The sequence below is a fragment of the Microcaecilia unicolor genome, chromosome 10 (assembly GCF_901765095.1).
Source record: "Microcaecilia unicolor chromosome 10, aMicUni1.1, whole genome shotgun sequence".
Classification (NCBI taxonomy): domain Eukaryota; kingdom Metazoa; phylum Chordata; class Amphibia; order Gymnophiona; family Siphonopidae; genus Microcaecilia; species Microcaecilia unicolor.
In genome coordinates, this window is record NC_044040.1 from 37,720,818 (window position 1) to 37,744,739 (window position 23,922).

General features: G+C 42.4%; 1 protein-coding gene across 1 annotated transcript in view; it reads right to left on the reverse strand.

Annotated features, from left to right (window-relative positions):
* LOC115479047 (mucin-2-like) overlaps positions 1-23,922 on the reverse strand; it is a 245,734-nt gene that overhangs the window by 119,275 nt on the left and 102,537 nt on the right. Inside the window, exons 41-62 of the mRNA XM_030216763.1 lie at positions 23,558-23,590; positions 22,597-22,629; positions 22,205-22,237; positions 21,562-21,594; positions 21,154-21,186; positions 20,193-20,225; positions 19,799-19,831; positions 19,153-19,185; positions 18,749-18,781; positions 18,352-18,384; positions 17,390-17,422; positions 16,998-17,030; positions 16,353-16,385; positions 15,950-15,982; positions 15,553-15,585; positions 14,592-14,624; positions 14,199-14,231; positions 13,551-13,583; positions 13,148-13,180; positions 12,753-12,785; positions 11,793-11,825; positions 1,911-2,027 (exon numbers count right to left, since the gene is read on the reverse strand). Of these exons, the coding sequence (XP_030072623.1) occupies positions 1,911-2,027; positions 11,793-11,825; positions 12,753-12,785; positions 13,148-13,180; positions 13,551-13,583; positions 14,199-14,231; positions 14,592-14,624; positions 15,553-15,585; positions 15,950-15,982; positions 16,353-16,385; positions 16,998-17,030; positions 17,390-17,422; positions 18,352-18,384; positions 18,749-18,781; positions 19,153-19,185; positions 19,799-19,831; positions 20,193-20,225; positions 21,154-21,186; positions 21,562-21,594; positions 22,205-22,237; positions 22,597-22,629; positions 23,558-23,590 (810 nt within the window). The remainder of the gene's footprint in view (positions 1-1,910; positions 2,028-11,792; positions 11,826-12,752; positions 12,786-13,147; positions 13,181-13,550; positions 13,584-14,198; positions 14,232-14,591; positions 14,625-15,552; positions 15,586-15,949; positions 15,983-16,352; positions 16,386-16,997; positions 17,031-17,389; positions 17,423-18,351; positions 18,385-18,748; positions 18,782-19,152; positions 19,186-19,798; positions 19,832-20,192; positions 20,226-21,153; positions 21,187-21,561; positions 21,595-22,204; positions 22,238-22,596; positions 22,630-23,557; positions 23,591-23,922) is intronic.

The following is a 23,922-nucleotide window of genomic DNA, read 5'->3' on the forward strand; positions in this document are numbered from 1 at the left end:
GTGAGGTTCAGTAGGGCAATCAGCACACAGAGCCAGAGAGAAACTAAGACAGAGACAGACACAGAGACAAGCAGAAGCCAGCACAGCCACTGACTCCCAGAAACAGGGTAAGTATGAGGGTGGTCACGGCCACAAACGTGACAATAACACACCCTGTTTGAAATTAAGTGCATCACATTAGGAAGGCCGGTGAGGTGCATGCCGAGCAGCCGCACATAACATGGCGGCTGCCACAAGGCAGGCCCCGGCCTAATCTTCCCTTCTCTTCCGGCTTCCCCACCAGTCTGGGTGACGTAAAGGGGTATTCTGCCCACCATTGTTGGGGAGGCCGGAAGAGGGCGGGGCTCAGGTCAGCAGCACATGAGCAGCATAAAAGGCTGCCGAGGAGATGAGTCAGCCTTTTCTTCGGCAGCGAGCAGTGAAGGAGTTTCCATGCTGCTTTGCACAAGACTTTTTCTTTTTTTTACAGGAGTTTCAACAACCTGAGCTTGTGGCTCAGCAGGTTCCAGCTATGTCTTCTGCTGCATAGTTTGTGGGTTCAAATACGTATTTCTAATGTTCTAAAACTTGCCTTTGTTACACAGTTAAGGCTGCCGAAGAGAGACCAGTTTTGCAAACCGGATCTTGTGGCTCAACAGGAACCAGCTGTGTCTTCTGATACCAAGTTTGTGTGTTCCAGTCCTGCTTTTCCTGGGTTTAAGTCCCGCATTTCTAGTGTTTTACCTACCACGTGGATCACTGGACAGCTGGGCAGCATTGCTGAAGGTACTCCTATTTGGGTTGGAATCCTGCATTTCCACTGCTTTCCCTAGCACGTGGCGCATTGCAGATAGAGGCAGCATCATTAAAGGTACTTCTGCATTGACTATACAGAGCCTTTCTTGCTCATCACTGCTCGGCAGAAGGAAAGACTACGATTCCAGGGACCACAATTCCTCGCTGCACCAAGATCAACGCACCCTACGGACCAGGTAGCAGATGTTCCCTGCGCATCTACACGGCGGCGGCTTCGTCCTGAAAGGTATATTGATTCTGCTGACCTACCGCTACCGTGGGCAATTGTCCCCTCCTCCACAGACACTCGCCGTCGACAACCTCCATCATCACCACTCTCTGGGCATTATGGAGCACGCAGCGCCATGAGACTCCCTAGAAGGCCCATCTCACCTATCGCTGCCCACCACATGTTTGATGCCAGAGGCCCGTAACTTACCACCGCTCACCACATGTTTGATGCCAGAGGCCCGTAACCTGATCTCATTGGAACACGATGCCCGCCCTTGTGGGAATGATGGACAGGCCACACAGCCAGTGCGGGAGGTAATTTGCGCTGCTCCTCGCCATCACATGCCTCGGGATCGATGCACATCTCTCTCACCTGCAACCTAGTGGTGCTCATGCTTTGAACAGACAGCCACAATGCAGCTCCAGCACCAAGCACCGAGAACAAGGGTCTTTCTCGGCAGGCAGCAAAGATGGCCCAGGTCATCATCACCACAGAAGCCGCAGATCAGAATCTTGCCATAGTCCCCATAGATCTCCATCCTGCTGCAGGCGTCGACAACACCGTGCCTACCGTCACTCCTACGACCACCACAGAACCCCCTCTTATCCTAGGCATGACCGCACCAGTTCCTGGAGTGTCCGCAGCGAGCATCACAGATCCACACCTCCACCTCATGGCAGATCCTCGTTCCGAGCTAGTCGAATCAACCGCCATGACGATGCACTTGCATTGAACTGTGTGGCACCTAATGAGGCTTCTGCATCAGCCATTATGTGTCCAGATGCTCCTGCAGGACTTTCTCAGGTCCCTGACAGCTTCACAGCAGAATGTCAACCCTCTACAGCGATTAAACATCCTGTAGCAAAAAGAAAGAAGAAAGGTAAGAAACATAAGCATTCCACACGGTCCAGTTCCTCATCGTCCTCTTCATCTTCTTCTTCATCGTGTTCCTCCTCTTCTTCCTCTCCCTCCCCTGCTCGGCCTACTGCACAGCCCTCTGTACCCACCTCTTGACATTCACCTACGGTGTTCCCCCAGAGAGCTTATGGCCAGAAGGTGCCTAGCTCCCTTCGGGAAAAAGGTTCAAAAGCGACAGTACTTTGACATATGCAAACTTGCAGAAGGCAGACCGTAGGCGCATGCCAAAAAACAAGCAAAAAAAGGACGACCTGCTGCCAGACCACACCAGACCGATTCCACGGAACCTTGCGTGTTGGGTGCTTTCCTATGCGCATATGATGAGCATTGTATGCAGGAAACAGCATGACCAAATCGATCCAATGCTCTGCTACCTCGAAACAGTTCTCAGCATATATCATGAGCACGATGGACATGCCTGGCTAGCATACGACGAACATTTCAGGGACAAGATGGAATCTAACCCCCATATGGCATGGGATATGGACGATAGGGGCCTGTGGCTTCAGAATGTCCTCAACTCGACCCAACATCGCACCACGCCATTCTTCTCATTACAGAGATCCACCACAAGGAAAACGACAAGGGAGGCTTGCCACATTGTCACGAGATGTGTGCTGGAAGCATAACAGGGTAGATGTACCATCCAAGAATGCAATACAAGCACTTGTGTGCTACATGCGGCGTTCCACACCCCCTTGCTCTGTGCCCCAAGAAGGCAACCTTGCGACAGGGAGGAACTGCAAAAACCTTGACCCATTCACCAGAGCACCCACTCCCATTTGCTTAGACACTATGAGGCCCATGGCTGCTATGATATCCTAAGCGACCTGACGCGAGCTTACTCCTGTATGGCTTTCAGGTTGGGTTCATCATACCATTCCAAGGACCCATTCCACTTATCACTTCTGCTCCGTCATCTCACCGCAAGACCTGTCTTGCCCGTATTATCTCCAACAAACTGGCTGTTGAACTATCTGCGGGTCTCTTTGCTGGGCCTTTTCTTCAACCTCCTTTTCCCAGAATGTTTGTTTCACCCCTAAACGCCGTACCTAAGAAAGAACGCGGAAAGTACCGCCTTATCCACAACCTTTCCTACCCTCCCGGTCACTCTGTGAATGACTTCATATCAGATAGTGCCACATCTGTCCACTACATGTCCTTCGATTCCACACTGGCCTTGGTCCGGGCGGCTGGCCAAGGTGCACTCATGGCCAAAGTGGATATTGAATCCACTTTCCGCTTGCTGCCTATTCACCAACACTGCTTCCCGTTGTTAGGATTCTGCCATGCAAATCAGTTATATTTTGACAAGTGCATGCCTATGGGATGTGCAGTCTCTTGCAACCTTTTCGAAGCATTCAGTTCCTTCCTGCATTGGGTAGTGTCCCAGTGTGCCACCTCTTGCAATCTCGTTCACTACCTTGATGACTTCTTATTTGTCGGGCCTAGGCTCTTCAGCACCTACCGAGACCTCATGGATGTTTTCTACACGGTAGCCCATGAGTTCGGGGTTCCCATCGCATGCAGCAAAACCACAGGACCCAGCCCAGTTATTACCTTCTTGGGAATTGAGATAAATTCGTTAACCCAGACCACCAAACTACCTGAGGACAAGCTGCGGGACCTTGCACAGAAAATACTCCATGCCCTTGCATCGTCCAAGATCACCCTCCATCAAATGCAATCTCTGATTGGCTCACTCAATTTTGCTTGCTGGGTCATCCCAATGGGCAGGGTGTTTGTCCGTAGGCTTGCCATGCTACAGCCGGTGGTGTCATGCCCACATCACCGTCTGCACATTACCCTGCCCATTAAGCAGGATCTACGCATCTGGCTCCGCTTCCTATAGGATTTCAACGGAAAAGCTTTGATCCAATCGGCCCCACTATCCAGCACGGACCTCAACCTTTTCACAGATGCCGCCAGGTCCACAGGCCGCGGAGCATATTACAATGGGTCCTGGTTCGCCGTCCCCTGGCCACAGCAGTGGACCTGCACGGGCCTCACCGAGAACATCACTTTCCTTGAACTATTCCCCATTGTCACAGCAGTTCATATCTGGGTCTCTGCGCTGGCCAGTACAAGTGTAGTCCTTTGGTCGGACAACGCAAGCGGGTGGTAGAGATCATAAACAAACAGCACATTGCCCACATGCTGCAGAGCTTCTCAGACATTTTGTGCTCCGTTGCTTGCAAATTAACCTGACAGCACGGGCAAAGCATGTACCTGGAGTAGACAACCGTATAGCTGATGCTCTCTCACGTTTTTAATTTTCACTCTTTCAACAGCTTGCCTCCTCACGGACAAGGAATCAACTCTAGTTCCAGAACACTTATGGCATCTAGGAATAGCACCGCACACCTCCTCGTCAACAGCTCCTTAGTTGTTTCGACTCTGCGCACCTACCGCAATGCCTTTCACCACATCTACAAATATCTTTATTTATTTGTAGCATTTGTATCCCACATTTTCCCACCAATTTGCAGGCTCAATGTGGCTTACATTTGCCATAATGGCGGTTGCCATTTCCGGGTAACAGAATTACAAATGGTATTGCGTTAAGGTGCATACATACATGGTAACATAGATGGAACATAACATACATGGAACAGTTCATGGTATATATATATATACCATGTGTGTACATACATGGTAAAGAAGAATACATTATGGTATTGCATGAAGATTCCTGAGTGATAATTGGATTATAACATACATTAGGTCATCGACTATGGAGAGACCATATTCGGCATAAGGATTGAAGTGATAGTGCTTGTTCACTAATAGCAAAGAGGTTAATCAGTCAAGTGATAAGATTTCGGGTTGTGTCTAGGTCGTGTATATTCTTATTATTTAATATTTAAGATGGATGTAAATGGTATGCTTTCTTGAACAGATCTGTTTTCAGTACCCTTCAGAAGATAGTTAGGTCTTGCGTTGTTTTTATGGCCTTCAGTAGTGCGTTCCATAGCTGGGTACAAATGTATGAGAAACTGGTCGCATATGTGGATTTTTATTTTAGCCCTTTGCAGTTAGGGTAGTGGAGATTGAGGAATGTGCGTGTTGATCTTTTTGCGTTCCTAGTAGGCAAGTCTATAAGGTCTGATATGTAGTTCGGGGCTTCCCCGTGAACGATTTTGTGGACCAGGGTGAAAACTTTGAACGCAATACGTTCTTTTAGTGGGGGCCAGTGTAGTTTTTCTCTTAGGGGTTTGGCGCTTTCGTATTTCACTTTCCCAAATATGAGTCTGACTGCTGTGTTTTGAGCGGTTTGGAGCTTCTTAATGATTTGTTCTTTGCATCCGGCATAAATGGCATTGTAGTAGTCTAGATGGCTTAGCACCATTGATTGAACTAGGCTGTGGAATACTTCCCTTGGGAAGAAAGGTTTGATCCTTTTACGTTTCCACATTGCGTAGAACATTTTCTTTGCTGTGTTTTTCGCATGATCTTCGAGTGTGAGATTTCAGTCAATTGTGACTCTCAGAATTTTCAAGCTGTCTGAGACCGGTAGGGTGTAGTGGTAGAGATCATAAACAAACAGCACATTGCCCACGCGCTGCAGAGCTTTCTCAGACATTTTGTGCTCCGTTGCTTGCAAATTAACCTGACAGCAAGGGCAACGCATGTACCTGGAGTAGACAACCGTATAGCTGATGCTCTCTCACGTTTTCAATTTTCACTCTTTCAACAGCTTGCCCCCCTCGGTGGACAAGGAACCAACTCCAGTTCCAGAACACTTATGGCATCTAGGAACAGCACCGCACACCTGCTCGTCACCCGCTCCTTAACTGTTTCCACTCTGCGCACCTACCGCAATGCCTTTCACCACATCTACAAATATCTTCAACATCATGGATGGAGAGGTGGAACTGTCACAGAACGTCTCATTGCCTGTTACATCACTGACGCTTTCGAGGGCGGCAGTTCCCAGGACAGCGGTAATCTCACGCCTCAATCTCACGCCTCACAGGCTTCACCTTCTTCGCCAAACTATGCAGATGGGCAATCCTCGCCAAGCTTCCTGATAAGGACACTGCTAAAAGTGTGGGCGTGGCGAGCCCCGATGCTAGGCGCCCAGTGACGCACAAGCTCCTCCTCCTGCTATGGCTAGTACTGAAAAAATGTGTGCTTGGACAACTATGTGGTTCTGTTGTTCAGGGCGGCAATTCTCGCTGATCTTCTACACTGCTTTACGCATAGGCAAACTTACTGTGCAATCCAAGACCAACCCAATCAGAGAATTACAGCTAACGACATATCCATAACACAGGAGCTGGTCCGCCTGCGAACACTAGGTCTAAGATGGACCATCGGGTAAGGGGCACACATTATCCTACATGCTGTCCAGATTTACAGACCTGCCCATTGGCCACCTCTCTTGCCTACCTAAAGGTGAAGACCGCCAGTGGGTCTGCACCTCTTGCTTCACCAGGATGCCAGCCCCCTCACCCGTTTCCAGTTCACAGCTGTCTTCCGACAAGCTCTCCAGGTAACTGGTCAGTGCCCAGCCAACTTTGGAACTCATTCTTTCCGCATAGGGGCAGCTACTGCGGCATTCCAGCATGGCCTCTCCTCCCATACGATCCAGCAACTGGGCCATTGGAAATCCGCAGCGTACCGCACCTATATCCGACCTTTGCAGCGCATCTAACCACTCCCTTCCTTTTACAAGGTCAACTGCGGCATCGAGTAGCGTGGATCACTGGACACTCCTATGTGGCCAATGCTTACAAGCGTTTGACAGCTCGAAGCCCCGGCGTACACCTGGGTTTGGACAGTAGAGGTGCGATGAATACATGGATCGGCATTCCAGGTATGAGATGGTGTCAGCTTCTGCCTTCTGTCCTTTGGTTGCTGGACACCTCACCCCAGCCAGATGTCCTGCTCATTCATTTGGGGGGAAACGACGTTGGACGCACCCCATGGCAAAGCAAGATCTCTTTGAACTGTCTGCTCATTTGACCAGGACCACTATCCTCTGGTCGGACACCATCCTCCGATGGCACGGATCCGCTTCCCGGTTGTGGTCCAGAGGTGTAAGCAAGGTCAATCGACAGATTGGTCTGTGGACTTGAGCAACTCGGCGGAATGAAGATCTGGCACCATTGGGCTTCCCCTCTCCTTCCCGGATACTTCCTCTTAGACGCCATTCATTTCTCGGACTACCTCCTCCTTAATGATTTCCAGGAGGCCCTTGAGAGACTGTGGTAAACACGGACTAGGGGGAGGGGGACCCAGAGGACCTGCTTCTCAGGTCCCCTGGGTTGTGGCGGAGGCACCGAGCCTGGGAATTCTTGGAGGTGCGGGAACAATATGCGAAAGAACGCTCGGTCGCTTCAGGCAAGCGACAAGAACACGCACTGGGGACAGGCCTAATCACCTCGCTGGCTATGTACGGCAGCTGGATACTGGTTTGGGGTGCAGTCCCAAGCAGATGGACGTTCGGTCATGCTGGGGGCGGAGTCATGGCTGACCACCACGTGGGATGGTGATGCAGGCTCTCCAGCTAGAAAACACTTGGCCGGGAGCAGAAGCTCGGGTGCTTCCTAGGGATTGTGTTAATGTTTTAATAAAGCTGTGGCCAAAATTTTCCAAAAAGAAAATGTTTCATGCCTGGTCTGTACATCTATGAGTGTAAGGTGAGAAAGGGGGCGAGAGGGTGTAGCCTGCCAATATTAAGGAAGGCCGGCGAGGTGCATGCCGAGCAGCCGCACATAACATGGCGGCTGCCACGAGGCAGACCCTGGCCTGAGCTTCCCTTCTCTTCTGGCTTCCCCACCAGTCTGGGTGACGTCAAGGGGTATTCTGCCCACCATTGGTGGGGAGGCCGGAAGAGGGCGGGGCCTCAGCTCAGCAGCACATGAGTGGCATAAAAGGCTGCCGAGGAGACAAGTCAGTCTTTTCTTCGGCAGCGAGCAGTGAAGGAGTTTCCCGCCCTCCCTCCCTACGAGATTTTTTTTAAATTTATGAATAATGGCAAGGAATTCCACGACTTAGTACCTTGGTAAGAAAACGTAGCAGAATAAATTGACATATACAGGCTTATTTTCGAAAGAGAAGGGCACCCATCTTTCGACCCAAATCAGGAGATGGGCGTCCTTCTCCCAGGGTCACCCAAATTGGCATAATCGAAAGCCGATTTTGAGCATCCTCAACTGCTTTCTGTCACGGGGACGACCAAAGTTCACGGGGGCCTGTCAGAAGCATAATGAAGGCGGGACTGGGGTTTGCCTAACACATGGGTGTCCTCGACCAATAATGGAAAAAAGAAGGGCGTCCCTGACGAGCACTTGGGCGACTTTACTTGGTCCATTTTTTCTTAGACATGGAGGGGCATAATCGAACAGCGCCGCCATACCTCCACCTCAAAATATAAATACTTTAGCTAATGAGGATCCTCAAGCTCTGTTAGCTGAAGACTTTCTCCGAAGGCAATTAATACCAATCGGGTCCACCACTTTCTCTCTTCCCCACCTCCAGTCCCCGGTCTGGCACCTCTCCCTAGCTCCACCCCATTGACAATAACTTTTAATTAAATTTAGATATTAGATATGTATCAAATGTCAAATAATTTAGATATTAGATATGTGTCATATGTCAAAGAATAAAGTGGTTGCTCAAAGCATATACTAACCACAATCGCTCAACTGCAAAACACTATGCACAAATTTGTGCAAAAAACACACTCAGAACCTTACTGTACCATAAATATTACACTGGGCAGACCCTAATACACCAATATACCGATACGGAAAATTCAGACCGTCAACAATATGAAACAAGGGATCATATCACAATTCTCATGTAGAGCCACTAACACCTTTTTAGGGTGGATAGTGTTCACAATGAGCTCCTTTTATTAACGACCATATATAGATCCTTCAAGAGGTAGTGTGTCATGATTTAGGCTCTACACCATTTCTGATGTTTTGGTGCCACCTCAGTAAGGCCAACACACAATCTCTCCACTGCAAAACACTATACACAAACTTGTGCAAAAACACACTCATAACCTTACCAAACCATAACAGCACTAATTCCAAGGACAGGACGAGCTACAACCTTATGCGTGGAAAGGCAGCACTACAATTACACCGGGCTCTAAAACACCAGTACACAACCTAGTGAAACAAAAAACAAACAAAAAGGCTGCAAATACTACACGCTAGCAGAATACTGCACCTTGATCACACATGAAAAACACATGACACAACAGCTCTAGAAATGTTAAAAAGTAGTAGTAGTAGTAATATGGAAGGCAAATTTCTGAACTGGAAAGTTACCTCAGAAGTCAGACTCAGCATGCAGCAAACTAGAAAAATTGAAACTTACATGCAAAATATCACAAATGCACATTTCCAAAAGCTGACATATTCTAATTAATAAATTCTGAATTAAAAATTGTTTTCTACCTTTGTTGTCTGATCATTTAGTTTTTCTATTCACTTTGATCTCAGTGTCTTCTGTTTTATGCAGTGTCTTCTTTCTATTTGATATTTTTTCACTCACCATGTCCACCATATTTTTTCACTCACCATGTCCACCATCCTCCTGTGTCCTATGTTCTCTCCCCCCTGCCCTCCCCTCTCCTCATCCATGTCCAGCAATTTCCTCTCTCCCCTCCATCCATCCATCCATGTCCTGATGTCCAGCAATTTCCTGTCTCCCCTCCCCTCCAGCGATCTGTTTCTCTCCCCACCCCTGCCCTCCTCTTCCTGTCCAGCGATCTGTTCTCTCCCTCTCCCTCCCCCTGCAATGATGGCCAGCGATTCTCCCTCCCCTCCCTCAGCTCCCCAACAGCCCTCCGAGTCCTCTCCGTTCCCCCTCCCCTCACATCCATGGCCAGTGATTCTCCCTGCCCTCCCTCAGCTCCCAACAGCCCTCCGAGTCCTCTCCGTTCCCCCTCCCCTCCATGGCCAGTGATTCTCCCTGCCCTCCCTCAGCTCCCAACAGCCCTCCGAGTCCTCTCTGTTCCCCCCTCTCCTCCCATCCATGGTCAGCGATTCTCCCTGCCCTCCCTCAGCTCCCCCTCTACCCTGCCATCCATCCCATCCATGGCCAGCGATTCTCCCTCCCATCCCATCCATGACCAGCCATTCTCCCTGCCCTCCCTCAGCCCTCCAAGTCCTCTCCGTTCCCCCTCCCCTCCCTCCCCTCCATGGCCTGTGATTCTCCCTGCCCCCCCTCTCAGCTCCCCAACAGCCCTCCGAGTCCTCCTCGTTCCACCCTCCCCTCCCATCCATGGTCAGCAATTCTCCCTGCCCTCCCTCAGCTCCCCAACAGCCCTCCGAGTCCTCTCCGTTCCCCCTCCCCTCCCATCCATGGCCAGCGATTCTCCCTGCCCTCCCTCAGTTCCCCAACAGCCCTCCGAGTCCTCTCCGTTCCCCCCCTCCCCTCCCCTCCCATCCCATCCATGGTCAGCGATTCTCCCTGCCCTCCCTCAGCTCCCCAACAGCCCTCCAAGTCCTCTCCGTTCCCCTCTCCCCTCCCCTCCCATCCATGGTCAGCGATTCTCCTGCCCTCCCTCACCTCCCCAACAGCTCGAGTCCTCTCATCCACCCCCCCCCCCCGCGTGCACACGAGTGTGTTGAACCTGTCCTTTTTCTTTCAGTAGCAGCGAGCGACGTGAAGACACTGCAAGTTCTCCCTTCCCCTTCTTCACACAGCGTCCGACCCGCCTTGCCGGGAAACAGTAAATACTCATCGTAAAGGCGGGACGGACACTGTGTGAAGAGGAAAAGGCCGCCGAGATCTTGAAGTAGTGTCTTCACGTCGCTCGCTGCTACTGAAAAGAAAATGACAGGTTCAACGCTCTTGCATGGAGGGGGGGAACAGAATGGAGGAGGAGCGGAGGAGGGCTGCCGCCGTCGGGCTGAGGGAGGGAAGGAGGCGCGCCACGCGGGGCTTCTTAGAGCGCGAGGCCCTGTCACCCGCACCGCTCAACTCGGGGTGCACCATTCCTGGGTGGGCCTTGGGGTTAAGTGGGTGGGCCTGGGCCCAACCAGGCCCACCCGTGGCTACGCCCCTGATCTCAACCCTGGCTACATCCAAGGCATTTGGTCGTGGGAGGAGCCAGCATTTGTAGTGCACTGGTCCCCATGACATGCCAGGACACCAACGGGCACCCTAAGCGGCAATTCTAAAAAAAATTTTAAAATACACAATAGCTCCCAGGTGCATAGCTCCCTCACCTTGGGTGATGAGCCCCTCAAATCGCCCCTAAACCCATTCCCCACAAAGCTACACCATTACCATAGCCCTTATGGGTGAAGGGGGCACCTACATGTGGGTACAGTGGGTTTTGGGGGGGTTTGGAGGGCTCAAAACACTTAGCACCACAAGTGTAACAGGTAGGGGGGGATGGACCTGGGTCTGCCTGCCTGAAATGCACTGCACCCATTAAAAACTGCTCCAGGGACTTGCATACTACTGTCAGGGAGCTGGTATCACATTTGAGGATGACAAAAAAGTTTGTTTTTGTTTTTGTTTGGGTGGGAGGGGGGTTGGTGACCACTGGGGGAGTACGGGGCAGTGATCCCGATTCCCTCCGGTGGTCATCTGGTCAGTAAGGGCACCTTTTTGTGACTTGGTCATGAAAATGAAAGGACCAAGTCATGCAGGCGAAATGCTCGTTAAAGACGTTTTTTTTCCATTATGGACTAAAGCCAGCCATCTGTTAACCCTCCCCATGCCCGCCCATGTCCCGCCTTCGCTTCACCACCAACACGGCCCCTTGAACTTTCGCCGGCTCCGCGACAGGAAAGTGGCAAAGATGTCAAAAAAGCGGCATTCGATTATACCGATTTGGCTAGCATCATCCAAAGGAGAACAGATTTTGAAGAAAGAAGGTGTTTAATATTACCTGTTGTTGTAGGAGCCACAGTGGTACTTCCTCCTAAAACAATCAGAAATTTCTTAATCAGAATATATTCCAAACAAATCCTTTGTATTAAAAAATATATATATAGTTTTTGAAGCAAAATTTAAAGAACTGTGCAACATTTAGCAAGGATCTGTTCTATTCATTCTGAATTTGACTGAACTGTTAGTAATATTTTCCAAATTATTTCAATATATAGAAAAGATTTATAGAGTGAATATTTAATAGATATTAAAATAATAGTAAACATGAAACAAAGCTTCTTGGTACTAATTAACTGATAAATGTAGAAATACTAGTAAAAAAGGCCCGTTTCTGACACAAATCAAACGGGCGCTAGCAAGGTTTTCCTTGGAGTGTGTATGTTTGAGATAATGTATGTGAGAGTGATTGTGTGTGAGAGAGAGAGAGTGAATGTGTGTGTGTGTGTGCTCCTCGGAAGAAAAAAAACGTCTGTGTGCTTGGTTTTGAGTGTGTGGGAATGATGGCTGTGTTGGGGAGTGGAACAGAGATTAACCAATGGGTTTCCTTGCTCATGTGTAGGAATCGTCGTGCACCATGGCCGGAGTCGGAGAGGAGAGGGAGGGCGGTGGAACGGTGAGTGAGCGGCTGCGGGAGGGTGGGTGAGGGGACTGTAGGCGGGGGGACGGAGTCCAGCGCCGATTTGGTTGGTTTTGAGTGTGTGGGAATGACGGCTGCATTGGGGAGTGCAAACAGAGATTACCCAATGACAATCCGATTTATTGAGTGTCATTGCTCCCGCCCTCAACGTCATCACGTTGTGACGCGGGGGGCGGGGCAGACACTCATGCGATCTTGCAACTACAAATTTAGAACGTTGGAGGTGCCTATTATATATAGAGATCTGCTTTGTCATTACATCACCAGGCTAGTATCATCCAAAAGAGAACAGAGTTTTAAGAAAGAAGGTTTTAATATTACCTGTTGTCGTAGGTGCTGCAGTGGTAGTTCCTCCTAAACAACCAGACATTTTTTAATCAGAATATATTCCAAACAAATCCTTTGTATTAAAAAAACATATATAGTTTTTGAAGCAAAATTTGAAGAACTGTGCATTATGTACTAAAGATCTGTTGTTCTATTCATTCTGAATTTTATTGAACTAGTAGAAATATTTTACAAAGTTATTTCAATATATAGAAAAGATTTATAGAGTGGATATTTAATGGATATTAAAATAATATGTAAACATGAAACAAAAGCTTCTTGGTACTAAGAAACTGATAAATATAGAAATATCTGCTTTGTCATTACATCACCAGGCTAGTATCATCCAAAAGAGAACAGATTTGAAGAAAGAAGGTTTTTAATATTACCTGTTGTCGTAGGTGCTACAGTGGTAGTTCCTCCTAAAACAACCAGACATTTTTTAATCAGAATATATTCCAAACAAATCCTTTGTATTAAAAAAAAAACATATATAGTTTTTGAAGCAAAATTTGAAGAACTGTGCATTATGTACTAAGGATCTGTTGTTCTATTCATTCTGAATTTTATTGAACTAGTAGAAATATTTTTAAAAGTTATTTCAATATATAGAAAAGATTTAAAGAGTGAATATTTATTAGATATAAAAATAATATGTAAACATGAAACAAAAGCTTCTTGGTACTAAGAAACTGATAAATAAATAAATAAATAACTGTTTTTTATAATGTCACCTGGCTACTATTATCCAAAAGAGAACAGATCTTGAAGAAAGAAGGTTTTTAATATTACCTGTTGTCGTAGGTGCTGCAGTGGTAGTTCCTCCTAAAACAACCAGACATTTTTTAATCAGAATATATTCCAAACAAATCCTTTGTATTAAAAAATATATATATATATAGTTTTTGAAGCAAAATTTAAAGAACTGTGCAACATTTACCAAGGATCTATTCTATTCATTCTGAATATTATTGAACTACTAGTAAAAAAAGGCCCGTTTCTGGAGCCAATGAAACGGGCGCTAGCAAGGCTTTCCTGTGGCCCCCCTCCCCACCCGTCGTCGATGTGGGTAAATTGCTCCGCCTCCGCCCTCAACGTCATAACGTTTGACGCGAGGGCGGGGCCCAGAGACTGTGATTTTCGAGGCTTCAGAGCTTCGAACATACGAACCTTGGCTTCAGTGACGTCAGCAGCCAATAGAATGTTGAGGGTGAGTTTTTATATATATAGATTAGAAGTATTTTTCAAAGTTATTTCAATATATAGAAAAGATTAATAGAATGAATATTTAATGGATATTAAAATAACATGTAAACATGAAACAAAAGCTTCTTGGTACTAAGAAACTGATAAATAAAGACATATCTATTTTTTTTATAATGTCACCAGCCTAGTATCATCCGCAAGAGAAAAGATTTTGAAGAATGTGTTTAATATTACCTGTTGTTGTAGGTGCTGCAGTGGTAGTTCCATCTAAAACAACCAGACATTTTTAATCAGAATATATTCCAAACAAATCCTTTGTATTAAAAAATATATATATAGTTTTTGAAGCAAAATTTAAAGAACTGTGCAACATTTAGCAAGGATCTGTTCTATTCATTCTGAATTTGACTGAACTGTTAGTAAGATTTTCCAAATTATTTCAATATATAGAAAAGATTTATAGAGTGAATATTTAATAGATATTAAAATAATATGTAAACATGAAACAAAAGCTTCTTGGTACTAATTAACTGATAAATATAGAAATATCTGCTTTGTCATTACATCACCAGGCTAGTATCATCCAAAAGAGAACAGATTTTGACGAAAGAAGGTTTTTAATATTACCTGTTGTCGTAGGTGCTGCAGTGGTAGTTCCTCCTAAAACAACCAGACATTTTTTAATCAGAATATATTCCAAACAAATCCTTTGTATTAAAAAATATATATATAGTTTTTGAAGCAAAATTTAAAGAACTGTGCAACATTTAGCAAGGATCTGTTCTATTCATTCTGAATTTGACTGAACTGTTAGTAATATTTTCCAAATTATTTCAATATATAGAAAAGATTTATAGAGTGAATATTTAATAGATATTAAAATAATATGTAAACATGAAACAAAAGCTTCTTGGTACTAATTAACTGATAAATGTAGAAATACTAGTAAAAAAGGCCCGTTTCTGACACAAATGAAACGGGCGCTAGCAAGGTTTTCCTTGGATTGTGTATGTTTGAGATAGTGTATGTGAGAGTGATTGTGAGAGAGAGAGAGAGTGAATGTGTGTGTGTGTGCCCCTCGGAAGAAACAAAAACGTCTGTGTGCTTGGTTTTGAGTATGTGGGAATGATGGCTGTGTTGGGGAGTGGAAACAGAGATTAACCAATGGGTTTCCTTGCTCGTGTGTAGGAATCGTCGTGCACCATGGCCGGAGTCGGAGAGGAGAGGGAGGGCGGTGGAATGGTGAGCGAGCGGCTGCGGGAGGGTGGGTGAGGGGGACTGTAGGCGGGGGGGACGGGGTCCAGCGCCGATTTTGGTTGGTTTTGAGTGTGTGGGAATGACGGCTGCATTGGGGAGTGCAAACAGATATTACCCAATGACAATCCGATTTATTGAGTGTCATTGCTCCGCCCTCAACGTCATCACGTTGTGACGCGGGGGCGGGGCAGACACTCATGCGATCTTGCAACTACAAATTTAGAACGTTGGAGGTGCCTATTATATATAGAGATCTGCTTTGTCATTACATCACCAGGCTAGTATCATCCAAAAGACAACAGAGTTTTAAGAAAGAAGGTTTTAATATTACCTGTTGTCGTAGGTGCTGCAGTGGTAGTTCCTCCTAAAACAACCAGACATTTTTTAATCAGAATATATTCCAAACAAATCCTTTGTATTAAAAAAAACATATATAGTTTTTGAAGCAAAATTTGAAGAACTGTGCATTATGTACTAAAGATCTGTTGTTCTATTCATTCTGAATTTTATTGAACTAGTAGAAATATTTTACAAAGTTATTTCAATATATAGAAAAGATTTATAGAGTGGATATTTAATGGATATTAAAATAATATGTAAACATGAAACAAAAGCTTCTTGGTACTAAGAAACTGATAAATATAGAAATATCTGCTTTGTCATTACATCACCAGGCTAGTATCATCCAAAAGAGAACAGATTTTGAAGAAAGAAGGTTTTAATATTACCTGTTGTCGTAGGTGCTACAGTGGTAGTTCCTCCTAAAACAACCAGACATTTTTTAATCAGAATATATTCCAAACAAATCCTTTGTATTAAAAAATATATATATATAGTTTTTGAAGCAAAATTTGAAGAACTGTGCATTATGTACTAAGGATCTGTTGTTCTATTCATTCTGAATTTTATTGAACTAGTAGAAATATTTTTAAAGTTATTTCAATATATAGAAAAGATTTAAAGAGTGAATATTTATTAGATATAAAAATAATATGTAAACATGAAACAAAAGCTTCTTGGTACTAAGAAACTGATAAATAAATAAATAAATAACTGTTTTTTTATAATGTCACCTGGCTACTATTATCCAAAAGAGAACAGATCTTGAAGAAAGAAGGTTTTTAATATTACCTGTTGTCGTAGGTGCTGCAGTGGTAGTTCCTCCTAAAACAACCAGACATTTTTTAATCAGAATATATTCCAAACAAATCCTTTGTATTAAAAAATATATATATATATAGTTTTTGAAGCAAAATTTAAAGAACTGTGCAACATTTACCAAGGATCTATTCTATTCATTCTGAATATTATTGAACTACTAGTAAAAAAAGGCCCGTTTCTGGAGCCAATGAAACGGGCGCTAGCAAGGCTTTCCTGTGGCCCCCTCCCCACCCGTCGTCGATGTGGGTAAATTGCTCCGCCTCCGCCCTCAACGTCATAACGTTTGACGCGAGGGCGGGGCCCAGAGACTGTGATTTTCGAGGCTTCAGAGCTTCGAACATACGAACCTTGGCTTCAGTGACGTCAGCAGCCAATAGAATGTTGAGGGTGAGTTTTATATATATAGATTAGAAGTATTTTTCAAAGTTATTTCAATATATAGAAAAGATTAATAGAATGAATATTTAATGGATATTAAAATAACATGTAAACATGAAACAAAGCTTCTTGGTACTAAGAAACTGATAAATAAAGACATATCTATTTTTTTTATAATGTCACCAGCCTAGTATTATCCGCAAGAGAAAAGATTTTGAAGAATGTGTTTAATATTACCTGTTGTTGTAGGTGCTGCAGTGGTAGTTCCATCTAAAACAACCAGACATTTTTTAATCAGAATATATTCCAAACAAATCCTTTGTATTAAAAATATATATATAGTTTTTGAAGCAAAATTTAAAGAACTGTGCAACATTTAGCAAGGATCTGTTCTATTCATTCTGAATTTGACTGAACTGTTAGTAAGATTTTCCAAATTATTTCAATATATAGAAAAGATTTATAGAGTGAATATTTAATAGATATTAAATAATATGTAAACATGAAACAAAAGCTTCTTGGTACTAATTAACTGATAAATATAGAAATATCTGCTTTGTCATTACATCACCAGGCTAGTATCATCCAAAAGAGAACAGATTTTGACGAAAGAAGGTTTTTAATATTACCTGTTGTCGTAGGTGCTGCAGTGGTAGTTCCTCCTAAAACAACCAGACATTTTTTAATCAGAATATATTCCAAACAAATCCTTTGTATTAAAAAATATATATATAGTTTTTGAAGCAAAATTTAAAGAACTGTGCAACATTTAGCAAGGATCTGTTCTATTCATTCTGAATTTGACTGAACTGTTAGTAATATTTTCCAAATTATTTCAATATATAGAAAAGATTTATAGAGTGAATATTTAATAGATATTAAAATAATATGTAAACATGAAACAAAAGCTTCTTGGTACTAATTAACTGATAAATGTAGAAATACTAGTAAAAAAGGCCCGTTTCTGACACAAATGAAACGGGCGCTAGCAAGGTTTTCCTTGGATTGTGTATGTTTGAGATAGTGTATGTGAGAGTGATTGTGAGAGAGAGAGAGAGTGAATGTGTGTGTGTGTGCCCCTCGGAAGAAACAAAAACGTCTGTGTGCTTGGTTTTGAGTATGTGGGAATGATGGCTGTGTTGGGGAGTGGAAACAGAGATTAACCAATGGGTTTCCTTGCTCGTGTGTAGGAATCGTCGTGCACCATGGCCGGAGTCGGAGAGGAGAGGGAGGGCGGTGGAATGGTGAGCGAGCGGCTGCGGGAGGGTGGGTGAGGGGGACTGTAGGCGGGGGGGACGGGGTCCAGCGCCGATTTTGGTTGGTTTTGAGTGTGTGGGAATGACGGCTGCATTGGGGAGTGCAAACAGATATTACCCAATGACAATCCGATTTATTGAGTGTCATTGCTCCGCCCTCAACGTCATCACGTTGTGACGCGGGGGCGGGGCAGACACTCATGCGATCTTGCAACTACAAATTTAGAACGTTGGAGGTGCCTATTATATATAGAGATCTGCTTTGTCATTACATCACCAGGCTAGTATCATCCAAAAGACAACAGAGTTTTAAGAAAGAAGGTTTTTAATATTACCTGTTGTCGTAGGTGCTGCAGTGGTAGTTCCTCCTAAAACAACCAGACATTTTTTAATCAGAATATATTCCAAACAAATCCTTTGTATTAAAAAAACATATATAGTTTTTGAAGCAAAATTTGAAGAACTGTGCATTATGTACTAAAGATCTGTTGTTCTATTCATTCTGAATTTTATTGAACTAGTAGAAATATTTTACAAAGTTATTTCAATATATAGAAAAGATTTATAGAGTGGATATTTAATGGATATTAAAATAATATGTAAACATGAAACAAAAGCTTCTTGGTACTAAGAAACTGATAAATATAGAAATATCTGCTTTGTCATTACATCACCAGGCTAGTATCATCCAAAAGAGAACAGATTTTGAAGAAAGAAGGTTTTTAATATTACCTGTTGTCGTAGGTGCTACAGTGGTAGTTCCTCCTAAAACAACCAGACATTTTTTAATCAGAATATATTCCAAACAAATCCTTTGTATTAAAAAAAACATATATAGTTTTTGAAGCAAAATTTGAAGAACTGTGCATTATGTACTAAAGATCTGTTGTTCTATTCATTCTGAATTTTATTGAACTAGTAGAAATATTTTTAAAAGTTATTTCATATATAGAAAAGATTTAAAGAGTGAATATTTATTAGATATAAAAATAATATGTAAACATGAAACAAAAGCTTCTTGGTACTAAGAAACTGATAAATAAATAAATAAATAAATAACTGTTTTTTTATAATGTCACCTGGCTACTATTATCCAAAGAGAACAGATCTTGAAGAAAGAAGGTTTTTAATATTACCTGTTGTCGTAGGTGCTGCAGTGGTAGTTCCTCCTAAAACAACCAGACATTTTTTAATCAGAATATATTCCAAACAAATCCTTTGTATTAAAAAATATATATATATATAGTTTTTGAAGCAAAATTTAAAGAACTGTGCAACATTTACCAAGGATCTATTCTATTCATTCTGAATATTATTGAACTACTAGTAAAAAAAGGCACGTTTCTGGAGCCAATGAAACGGGCGCTAGCAAGGCTTTCCTGTGGCCCCCTCCCCACCCGTCGTCGATGTGGGTAAATTGCTCCGCCTCCGCCCTCAACGTCATAACGTTTGACGCGAGGGCGGGGCCCAGAGACTGTGATTTTCGAGGCTTCAGAGCTTCGAACATACGAACCTTGGCTTCAGTGACGTCAGCAGCCAATAGAATGTTGAGGGTGAGTTTTATATATATAGATTAGAAGTATTTTTCAAAGTTATTTCAATATATAGAAAAGATTAATAGAATGAATATTTAATGGATATTAAAATAACATGTAAACATGAAACAAAAGCTTCTTGGTACTAAGAAACTGATAAATAAAGACATATCTATTTTTTTTATAATGTCACCAGCCTAGTATCATCCGCAAGAGAAAAGATTTTGAAGAATGTGTTTAATATTACCTGTTGTTGTAGGTGCTGCAGTGGTAGTTCCATCTAAAACAACCAGACATTTTTTAATCAGAATATATTCCAAACAAATCCTTTGTATTAAAAAATATATATATAGTTTTTGAAGCAAAATTTAAAGAACTGTGCAACATTTAGCAAGGATCTGTTCTATTCATTCTGAATTTGACTGAACTGTTAGTAAGATTTTCCAAATTATTTCAATATATAGAAAAGATTTATAGAGTGAATATTTAATAGATATTAAAATAATATGTAAACATGAAACAAAAGCTTCTTGGTACTAATTAACTGATAAATATAGAAATATCTGCTTTGTCATTACATCACCAGGCTAGTATCATCCAAAAGAGAACAGATTTTGACGAAAGAAGGTTTTTAATATTACCTGTTGTCGTAGGTGCTGCAGTGGTAGTTCCTCCTAAAACAACCAGACATTTTTTAATCAGAATATATTCCAAACAAATCCTTTGTATTAAAAAATATATATATAGTTTTTGAAGCAAAATTTAAAGAACTGTGCAACATTTAGCAAGGATCTGTTCTATTCATTCTGAATTTGACTGAACTGTTAGTAATATTTTCCAAATTATTTCAATATATAGAAAAGATTTATAGAGTGAATATTTAATAGATATTAAAATAATATGTAAACATGAAACAAAAGCTTCTTGGTACTAATTAACTGATAAATGTAGAAATACTAGTAAAAAAGGCCCGTTTCTGACACAAATGAAACGGGCGCTAGCAAGGTTTTCCTTGGATTGTGTATGTTTGAGATAGTGTATGTGAGAGTGATTGTGAGAGAGAGAGAGAGTGAATGTGTGTGTGTGTGCCCCTCGGAAGAAACAAAAACGTCTGTGTGCTTGGTTTTGAGTATGTGGGAATGATGGCTGTGTTGGGGAGTGGAAACAGAGATTAACCAATGGGTTTCCTTGCTCGTGTGTAGGAATCGTCGTGCACCATGGCCGGAGTCGGAGAGGAGAGGGAGGGCAGTGGAATGGTGAGCGAGCGGCTGCGGGAGGGTGGGTGAGGGGGACTGTAGGCGGGGGGACGGGGTCCAGCGCCGATTTTGGTTGGTTTTGAGTGTGTGGGAATGACGGCTGCATTGGGGAGTGCAAACAGATATTACCCAATGACAATCCGATTTATTGAGTGTCATTGCTCCGCCCTCAACGTCATCACGTTGTGACGCGGGGGCGGGGCAGACACTCATGCGATCTTGCAACTACAAATTTAGAACGTTGGAGGTGCCTATTATATATAGAGATCTGCTTTGTCATTACATCACCAGGCTAGTATCATCCAAAAGAGAACAGAGTTTTAAGAAAGAAGGTTTTTAATATTACCTGTTGTCGTAGGTGCTGCAGTGGTAGTTCCTCCTAAAACAACCAGACATTTTTTAATCAGAATATATTCCAAACAAATCCTTTGTATTAAAAAAAACATATATAGTTTTTGAAGCAAAATTTGAAGAACTGTGCATTATGTACTAAAGATCTGTTGTTCTATTCATTCTGAATTTTATTGAACTAGTAGAAATATTTTTAAAAGTTATTTCAATATATAGAAAAGATTTAAAGAGTGAATATTTATTAGATATAAAAATGATATGTAACATGAAACAAAAGCTTCTTGGTACTAAGAAACTGATAAATAAATAAATAAATAAATAAATAACTGTTTTTTTATAATGTCACCTGGCTACTATTATCCAAAAGAGAACAGATCTTGAAGAAAGAAGGTTTTAATATTACCTGTTGTCGTAGGTGCTGCAGTGGTAGTTCCTCCTAAAACAACCAGACATTTTTTAATCAGAATATATTCCAAACAAATCCTTTGTATTAAAAAATATATATATAGTTTTTGAAGCCAAATTTAAAGAACTGTGCAACATTTACCAAGGATCTATTCTATTCAATCTGAATATTATTGAACTACTAGTAAAAAAAAGGCCCGTTTCTGGAGCCAATGAAACGGGCGCTAGCAAGGCTTTCCTGTGGCCCCCTCCCCACCCGTCGTCGATGTGGGTAAATTGCTCCGCCTCCGGCCTCAACGTCATAACGTTTGACGCGAGGGCGGGGCCCAGAGACTGTGATTTTCGAGGCTTCAGAGCTTCGAACATACGAACCTTGGCTTCAGTGACGTCAGCAGCCAATAGAATGTTGAGGGTGAGTTTTATATATATAGATTAGAAGTATTTTTCAAAGTTATTTCAATATATAGAAAAGATTAATAGAATGAATATTTAATGGATATTAAAATAACATGTAAACATGAAACAAAAGCTTCTTGGTACTAAGAAACTGATAAATAAAGACATATCTATTTTTTTTATAATGTCACCAGCCTAGTATCATCCGCAAGAGAAAAGATTTTGAAGAATGTGTTTAATATTACCTGTTGTTGTAGGTGCTGCAGTGGTAGTTCCATCTAAAACAACCAGACATTTTTTAATCAGAATATATTCCAAACAAATCCTTTGTATTAAAAATATATATATAGTTTTTGAAGCAAAATTTAAAGAACTGTGCAACATTTAGCAAGGATCTGTTCTATTCATTCTGAATTTGACTGAACTGTTAGTAAGATTTTCCAAATTATTTCAATATATTGAAAGATTTATAGAGTGAATATTTAATAGATATTAAAATAATATGTAAACATGAAACAAAAGCTTCTTGGTACTAATTAACTGATAAATATAGAAATATCTGCTTTGTCATTACATCACCAGGCTAGTATCATCCAAAAGAGAACAGATTTTGACGAAAGAAGGTTTTTAATATTACCTGTTGTCGTAGGTGCTGCAGTGGTAGTTCCTCCTAAAACAACCAGACATTTTTTAATCAGAATATATTCCAAACAAATCCTTTGTATTAAAAAATATATATATAGTTTTTGAAGCAAAATTTAAAGAACTGTGCAACATTTAGCAAGGATCTGTTCTATTCATTCTGAATTTGACTGAACTGTTAGTAATATTTTCCAAATTATTTCAATATATAGAAAAGATTTATAGAGTGAATATTTAATAGATATTAAAATAATATGTAAACATGAAACAAAAGCTTCTTGGTACTAATTAACTGATAAATGTAGAAATACTAGTAAAAAAGGCCCGTTTCTGACACAAATGAAACGGGCGCTAGCAAGGTTTTCCTTGGATTGTGTATGTTTGAGATAGTGTATGTGAGAGTGATTGTGAGAGAGAGAGAGAGTGAATGTGTGTGTGTGTGCCCCTCGGAAGAAACAAAAACGTCTGTGTGCTTGGTTTTGAGTATGTGGGAATGATGGCTGTGTTGGGGAGTGGAAACAGAGATTAACCAATGGGTTTCCTTGCTCGTGTGTAGGAATCGTCGTGCACCATGGCCGGAGTCGGAGAGGAGAGGGAGGGCGGTGGAATGGTGAGCGAGCGGCAGCGGGAGGGTGGGTGAGGGGGACTGTAGGCGGGGGGACGGGGTCCAGCGCCGATTTTGGTTGGTTTTGAGTGTGTGGGAATGACGGCTGCATTGGGGAGTGCAAACAGATATTACCCAATGACAATCCGATTTATTGAGTGTCATTGCTCCGCCCTCAACGTCATCACGTTGTGACACGGGGGCGGGGCAGACACTCATGCGATCTTGCAACTACAAATTTAGAACGTTGGAGGTGCCTATTATATATAGAGATCTGCTTTGTCATTACATCACCAGGCTAGTATCATCCAAAAGAGAACAGAGTTTTAAGAAAGAAGGTTTTTAATATTACCTGTTGTCGTAGGTGCTGCAGTGGTAGTTCCTCCTAAAACAACCAGACATTTTTTAATCAGAATATATTCCAAACAAATCCTTTGTATTAAAAAAACATATATAGTTTTTGAAGCAAAATTTGAAGAACTGTGCATTATGTACTAAAGATCTGTTGTTCTATTCATTCTGAATTTTATTGAACTAGTAGAAATATTTTACAAAGTTATTTCAATATATAGAAAAGATTTATAGAGTGGATATTTAATGGATATTAAAATAATATGTAAACATGAAACAAAAGCTTCTTGGTACTAAGAAACTGATAAATATAGAAATATCTGCTTTGTCATTACATCACCAGGCTAGTATCATCCAAAAGAGAAC